The 8,717-nt window shown below is 36.2% G+C and overlaps 1 protein-coding gene across 1 annotated transcript in view; it reads right to left on the bottom strand.

Annotated features, from left to right (window-relative positions):
• LOC105621543 (Down syndrome cell adhesion molecule-like protein Dscam2) overlaps positions 1 to 8,717 on the bottom strand; it is a 71,978-nt gene that overhangs the window by 35,876 nt on the left and 27,385 nt on the right. Inside the window, exon 6 of the mRNA XM_012203016.1 lies at positions 6,900 to 7,032. Coding sequence (XP_012058406.1) covers positions 6,900 to 7,032 — 133 coding nt within the window. The remainder of the gene's footprint in view (positions 1 to 6,899; positions 7,033 to 8,717) is intronic.

The raw sequence follows: 8,717 nt of genomic DNA, 5'->3' as shown, positions 1-8,717 counted from the left end.
TACTCTCTCTCTCTCTCTCCTCCCTCCCTCCTCCCTCCTCCCTCCCCTCCCTCCCCTCCCTCCCCTCCTCCTCCTCCTCCCTCCTCTTCTCTCTCTCTCTCTCTCTCTCTCTCTCTTTCTCTCTCTCGATTTTAAAAAGAGAGAGAAAGAAAATTTTAAGCCTTTATTTAAAGTAAAAATAACGTTGATGCAATCGAGCCTTAATCTCTTAAAAAAGGAATCGCGCGACAATGTTGTTACCTAAAACTGGGCACAGGGTGACCCTGACTAGGGCACATCAGTACTACGCTGGATCTCACAATTGTCTCTTTCCACCCGCGTTTCATTTCGCCAATCAGCGTCGGTGCTTTACTTCCAATCGGTTCTAACGATTCAGAAAACGAAAATGTTTCAAACAAAACCGGAGATAAAGAAAATGACTTATACATTAAAAAAAAATATTTTGAAAGTTTCTTTTTCAAGAAAAAAATTTTCCGCATTTTTCAAAATTACACGTGTTTTCCTGCATTAAAGAAGTTTACCTAAAATTGGGCACAGGGTGGCCCTGAGCTGGGCAGAACAATATGACCGTGTAGCCCGCCCTTCTTTCCTTCCATCCACCTTTCAAATCGCCTGTCAACGCCGGCGCTTTGCTGCCGACCGGTTCTAGCGAACAAAAGCCATCGAGAAATCAGAAAAAGTGACACGCAACAGTTTTTATTAACTGCGATAACTTTACCTAAAAGAGGGTACAGGATATCCCTGCGCCGGACATGGTAATACTGCGCTTGAACTCGCTCTCTTCTTCAGCCATCCCCCTCTTATCTCGTTCGTGAGAGCCGGGGCTTTAGTTCCGATCGGCTCTGACGATTACAAAGTTCATGCAATCAACCAATTTGGATCTTATATAATTAATTGTATATGGAAAGAACGATTTTGCTCTAAAAAGTATCTAAAAATTTAGTTAGATATAAATCTGAAAATATATAATTTTGTTAAACCATCAAAATAATTATGTAGGAAATTTAAGCAATGTCGCAAAAAATTTTGACATTCTAACAATAAACTTGAATGTCTTACATAATTATTTTGATAATCCAATAAATTATTTTTAGATCCGAATTTAGCTAAATTTTTTAATACTTCAGCACAAAACCATTCTTTCCATATACATATTACTCAAGCTCAAGATTAATCTTTTATTTCGGATTGAAGTAACAAATCGATCATTGTATTGTCAAAAATAATAAATCGAAACCAAAAAAATCCGTGAGTAATAAAAAGCAATAAGTAATCGATTTATTTTAAATTGAAATATAAGTCTTACAAGACGTATCGGATCTAATTACATTTTTCCTGTGCTATGTCATTACCTAAAGGAGGGAACAGGATATCCCTGCGCCGGGCACGACAACACAGCATTGGAGTGCGTTCTTTTCTTCAACCATCCAGCTCTTAACTCACTGAGAGCCGGGGTTTTAGTTCCAATCGGCTCTGACGATTACAAACGTGCATGATAAACTAACTTGGACTTTATAAAATTAATCATACATGCTTATTTCCATGTTAATTAATTTCACACATTCGAGCTTGTTAGTTAGTGTTTTATTTGAATTCAAAGAAGATTAATACCTGAATTTATTGTATCATAATTCATAAACAATAAATTGAAAACGAATTGAATACAAATCCAAATATAATAAAAATAAACAATTTTTAATTTAAGTTGACGTAGATAAATTTTGTAGAGATTAAATTAAAGTTTAACCTAATTTAATTAATATCGGATCTAATTATGCTCTTTGCCATTACCTGAAAGAGGGTACAGGATAGCCTTGCGCCGGGCAAAATAATACGACAGCAGATCGTGCTCCGATCTCTAGTAACACACCCTTCACGATGCCGGTTATCGCTGGCGCTTTGCTTCCGACTGGCTCTAATCATTTATGCAACGATTGCTCAGCAAGTTGATATTTTTACTCGACGCTTGTCATGTTTTTATATAACCTTTCTGATGGAACAGGAGACCCCTTCGTTAGCAAGAAACGGAGCGGAAAATCGGAGCAGAAAACGGCGCGAGCGCATAGAGATAAAATGTGAAATGAGAAGCAATAACTTGTTTTTGATTCATATAATTGATTTTCAGTTTTAAAACAAAAAAATTTGTTATTCTTTTTGTGAAATATGTATATGTAGAAGCTATACCTAAAGGAAGGCACGGGATATCCCTGTGCTGGACACGGTAATACGACATTGGATGCTCTGCTTTTTTCCATCCACACACCTTTCACATCGCCCATAAATGCAGGTGCCTTGCTGCCCACGGGTTCTAATATATAAAGAAACATGCGATGAACAATAACAGAATCGTCTTTTATCTCTAAAGGGACAGGGAACCCTTCTGTGACTAATAGAATAATATAAATCAATGAAACTCTAAGCTATGTGATGACTCGTATTATTTTTAGAACAATCGATAGGACAATAATTGAAAGACTAATACAAATGCAAACACATTTAGACAATTTGATGGAAAATAAAATGACTAGAAATTAAAATAAAAAAATAGGTTTTTAAAAAGAAACACAGATGCGAATTTACCTAAACGAAGGTACTGGATAGCCCTGAGCAGGACAAAACTGTACAATGCTGGAAGCAGCTTTGCTATTCATCCAACCTCCTTTCAAAGTGCCTGTCAACGTCGGCGCTTTGCTTCCCACTGGCTCTGACAATTTATAGACAGACACGATCATGCTATGAGAATCACTTATTTCTCAATCTACGGCTTTAGTACTGGTGTGCATGTACCTATACGTTGGTACTGGGAACCCCTGCGCGGGACAAAACAAGGTTAGATCGTCTCCTTGAACACGATGGTACCAAGCTAGCTTCGCATCGTTCGAAAATTTCGGCTTCTTCGTAGCGACCGGTTCTAATTACATGATACGAAAATAAATCTTTTCTCGTATATCGCGCAAATGACCAATTGCACTATCTACGGTTTAGATACTTGATGCATATACCTATACGTTGGAACTGGGAACCCCTGCGCGGGACAAAACAGGGTCAAATCGTTTCCACGAACGCGATCGTACCAGGCCTTCTTTGCGTCGCTTGAGAATTTCGGCTTCTTCGTAGCGATCGGTTCTAATTAAATATCGAAAAATGAAATTCTCTTTGCATGCTGCAATAATTCTCTATTTATAGTTCTGTTTACAGCTTTAAACAGCTGACGTGCATGTACCTATACGAGGGAACTGGGAACCCCTGCGCGGGACACAGCAGAGTCAGATCGTCTCCTCGAACACGTTCGTATCCAGCAAACTTTGCATCGCTCGAAAATTTTGGCTTCTTTGTAGCGACTGGTTCTAATTGTATGATAGAGAATGAAATAAGATTCTTCTCGCATGCTGCGACAATCGTCGCTCTATTTGAAGCTTTAGAATATTTGCACATGTACCTATACGTGGGAACTGGGAACCCCTGAGCGGAACACAACAAAGTCAGATTATCTTCTCGAACGCGGTCGTACCAAGCCAGCTTTGATTCGCTCGAGAACTTCGGTTTCTTCGTAGCGACTGGTTCTAATTACATCGAGAGGTATGAAGCAATCATCACATAATTGATCAAATTCTAACATATTTCAAAAATTAGGAAATCTGAATAACCACACTGAGAATAATTATATTCCCATCAATTACGAATATTAATAATTTTACGAAGACATTGAATTACGGAGGCATGTATCATGTAGCTTGAATAAATGATTAATGACAATGCAATTATTAGGTACCTGGTTACAGGAATAGGATGCCCCTGCGCGTTACATAGCATGTTCACTTCCAATCCGTGGTTACGAACAAAAGAGAATGTTTTTACGTCTCCTATAAATGCGGGCGCTTTGCTCCCCATTGACTCTAAATGAGAAAATAAAAGATATCACGAAAAATGTGTATGCTTTACATGACTGAACCCTCGAACAGAGTTCCCCCTCATCGACTTTTCGTAATTGTTCCATGAAAGATATGAAAGAAAAATCAATCGTTGTAACAAATAAATATAATATTGTAAATAACATAAGATTACTAAAAAAAAAAAATGTTTTAATATATCACATATAAATTGCATGTATATATTTTAAATGTATTTAAAATCATTTCTGAATTCTGATATTCATAAAACGATTTTTACAGACAAATGAATATTGCCTATAGAATGAAGTTACTATTATTTTTAAAGATCGATGTTACTTGAATCCTTATTAAATGTCGTACCTAGACACTGGAGGAGGATGGCCTTGGGCATTGCACGGAAGACTGACTTCTGCATTTGCTTTCCGCGCCAATAAAGATATCTTTGCTTCGCCAGCAAAGGCAGGCGCCTTACTTCCGACGGGCTCTAAAGAATATCGACTTGCCATTACTACGAGCTCAATTTTCGCTCGTACATTTGAAGCAGGGACAGGGCTTTCCCTTGCCAACACCTATTATGCATTACGCGTTATTAAATTCGTCTTTTAATAAAACAGCTCTTTTATGAAATCGAATTTAGTAGCTTTTCTCTAAGAATAAAAATATTATTGCTTTAATCAATGTTCTCTGGTTTCCTCTCTCCCTGTGACACTTCCTTGTATTAATTGATAATAATGTAATAATCTCATACCTAGATACTGGAGGAGGATGACCCTGAGCATTACAAGACAAACTAACGTCCATGTTCGCTTTTCGTATCAGCAGAGATAACTTTGCATCACCTGCGAAGGCGGGTACTTTGCTTCCGACGGGTTCTAAAGAATGTTTTTATTGATTTAAAAAATCTTTTTACATCCCTATATCCTTGGGCAGGAACAGGGTTTCCCCGCAAAAACGAAGCTTGATTTTGATTAATTGATATAAATTGATTTTATTTCTTCCCAATCTCATCCGTGTCGATACAAAACTTTTTTTTACAAAGTCAATTTTTGTCAACCATGAATCTAAAGTTGTTACCTAGTTGTCGGCACAGGACTTCCCTGGGCAGCACAAAAAATACTAATGGGTTGTCCTTCGTGTCTTCTAATCGTACGACTTAAATCGTCCGACGTTAATCTAGGCGATCTGGCACCTATCGGCTCTGAAATCGACGAAAATTGAATCGCGTAAGCACCTCTTATGCGAGATTACCTGGCGATTGGGATGGGAAATCCCTGAGCATTGCAGGCAAGCACCACATCCGTACCCATGCGTCTAGGATAGGCTCTAAGAGTGTCATCGGTGGAGAAAATTGGCGATTTAAACCCGACTGGTTCTACGAGAGACAACGTGACGAAAACGATCATTTTTACGTGGCAACATCACGAACAAGAGAATTATCAATTAAGAAATCGGGAGAACTCTTCTGTGATTGAAAATTATTGTAAGTCGTAAAAAAAAATTCAATGTTGAACGTACAAAGTGTCAATTATTTTAACGATTGTGAAGAATGTGGACTGAGAATATATTCGCATCTCACCTTGAAATTGGAACAGGGTAACCTTGCACGGGGCACATTAGGTTCGCTGCACCAAGTGCCCTAGATTCCATGAATTCGACTTTACGCACACTTGGCAATTTGGGTTTCGCGCTTGATGTCGGTTCTAAGAGGTACACGAGGAAAAATAAGGCTTGTTAGGCACGAAGACTAGTACTAACCGTGTAATTGGAACAGGGAACCCTTGAGCGGGGCAAGTCATTGACACCGCGCTGGAGCTCGGCATCGGCCTTACCACTTTTATGTCGGCATTCGTAAATTTTGGTTTCGCGCTGGTTACGGGTTCTATATTGAGGAAACATTAGATCGTCGTACGTGTCCATATTATATGACACGTTTTGAACGCTGGAACTGGGTATCCCGTAGAAGAAGCAAGATCAAAAACCAAATTGTATTTTATACAAGAAGAGCATAAAATGTTCCTTCTAAAAAATGTATTTATATTTTAAACACTGTATGAAAATTATTATATAATTGAAAGATTTCTCACAAAAATCAAATAAGTCCATTTTTCTTTATTTGGATTATGGTGCCAAATTTTTCTCTATTACATTGTCAACAATTTTGTTCTGACAAAAATTAAACAAAAAACAGGAAATATAAGAATTTAACATCTAACAAGAATATTTTTGTTAAAAACAGTATGTAAAATAAGAATTAATTTCTTATTTAGTAAATAAGAAATTAAAAAATTGTTTTATTATATACTTCGTATAATATTTCCTTCTTCATGTTTATCAATTTATCATCTTTATTAATGTTACAAAAAAAGATAAATGTAAAATATTATATAATAAATAGATATATAATAAATATAAAATTTCCGCAAGAGAATTCAGTGATTTATTATTTTTCTTAATGAATTCTCAAAACATTAATCTAAACTTAAAACTTTGTTCTTAAACTTACACATATCTGGAGAAAAATGACCATATTTGTAGAAACGATATGAAAATAAAATTTTTTTTATTCCCGAAAATTTAATTTTTTACACTTGTTTGATTTTGTATAAAAAAAATCTTTTAATTATAACTCACACAAGAAAGTAAATATTTTTATTCTCTTGAAAAATTTATTCAAAATATACAAAACGCAAAAGAGCTTTATATTTCAAATATTGATATATTCATAATTCTCTACGTGTATTTGAAATATTGATTAGTCTTGAATATAAAGATAGAAAACGATGGTTATTAATTTCTGCACTGAAGAAATTCCGAGGACAGAGAGAAATTAAGCGGGATTTGTAATTTAAATAACAAAGATACGATCAAGCCGGAAGGAAAAATCGATTCCTGTCCTTCAATATCCACTTTCCCTCGTGTTTATTCAATCATTTTCTGTATCACTTTCTGTAATCGTGTGCATCAACTAATATAATTATTCAGACAATCTTTATATATTCGATATACCTGTAATTCGGTACTGGAAATGCTTGAGCTGGGCATGGTAAAGTTAGAGGTTGCTCACGTTGTACCGTGTATGTTGTGTAAGTGCGAGAATTTTCTGTCATTGGAAATTTTGGTTTCGTGCTGGCAATTGGTTCTAAAAAAAGGACCAGATTCAAATCTTTAGTAATCATTACGTTTGATTATTATACAAAATCAAAATTATTCAACATATTTATTCGTTCGATTAAAGCGTAATATTGCAATATTTAACAATAAAATAGACAATTATGAACCGATGAAATTATTTCTTTTGCCAAACTAATAATTCCTAAACAATATTTTTGTAGATACGATTTTATTTTATTCTTCTTTATGTTTAATAAACCCTACACCGGGACAAGGTAACTCCATAATAATTGAACATGCTAATATTGACTATCCAGTGCTCAGCAACCGTCGTGAAACACTGGGGAAGATAATCACCTGCTATGACGTGTCCTTGATGACTTCACCCTCCACCGACGAAATCAAAGACCCCAAGACAGACGGCGAAGATAGCCCTGACGAATATCAAGTTAAAGAGCAATTTACCTGAATGCTGGCACGGGAAACCCTTGAACGGGGCACAAGAGAGTCACGATGGAGCCCAATATCGCATACGGATTCGTCGATTTCACGTCCAACGCCGTTAATTTTGGTTTCGAGCTCGACAATGGTTCTACGTAACCAAAAATACAAACGAGCGAATACCGAGTCGTTCGACTGTATAGGAAATCGATCCCCGTGTACTTTACGTCCGCAAACTTACTTGAAGACTGGGACGGGATACGCCTGGGCGGGACATTGCAGTGTCACGCCTTGAACTTCCGCGATCTCGAATGTACGGCTCTTATCGATAGTGGAGAATTTGGGCTTTGCGAAGCCGACCGGTTCTACAAATCAAACTTCTAATCAAATGCAAAGCCTCGATGCATTGTATGATACATACATTGTATTATTAAAATACATAGAATTAAGTTCGAAATTTGATGAATAAATTTTGAAAATGATACATCAAATTGATAATATTAATTAATATTAAATTATAATATTAAATGGCGTTACTATTATAGTTAAGAAGTCATTAAAATTTTTGTTGCAAACAAAATAAAAATGGAGATAAACCGCAAATCTCATTTTATACGAATATAAATAAATCGATACTGGGACAGAGTAACCATCCTCAGGGAGAAGAAGCCCTCAGATATTCTCCGTCGGATTCTCTTCTCTCCATAACAATAGTGGCAGATCAACCAATACATCAACCTACCTATACGTGGCGACCGGAAACGCTTGAGCCGGGCATAACAACGTAAAGCCTATGTCTTTTGTAACGCGTAGCCCAACGTCGTTTACAGATGGAAACTGAGGCTTGGTGCTTGACGCGGGTTCTAAAAACAGAACGCTAGATGCAGTCCGATATGCGCGAAGCTGGCGGCACAAGATTACTCTAACTATGCTGGAATAGGGTCTGCCCTCTTCGTTAACAAAACGATGCCGTATTGATAGCGAGCAAATGAAAATATTGTAGAGAGACGTAATAACAGTATTTCTAAATTTGGTAATTATGAAGAATAGAAAAGTCAGAGACAAATCATAAAATTGTGTTATATGTAGTGTCAAGTAATTCAGAAATTAATTGACGAAATAATGTTGTTGTAGGATGTTGAGAAAAACAGAACGCGAAAAATATATATATAAATATATGTATTATATTATATATATATATATATATATATATATATATATATATATATATATATATATATGTNTTATTTATTACTTATTACTAATATACAC

Source organism: Atta cephalotes (genome assembly GCF_000143395.1).
Source record: "Atta cephalotes unplaced genomic scaffold scaffold00034, whole genome shotgun sequence".
NCBI lineage: Eukaryota > Metazoa > Arthropoda > Insecta > Hymenoptera > Formicidae > Atta > Atta cephalotes.
The sequence above is the reverse complement of the archived record's forward strand: the minus strand, read 5'-3'. Positions and strand labels throughout refer to the sequence as shown.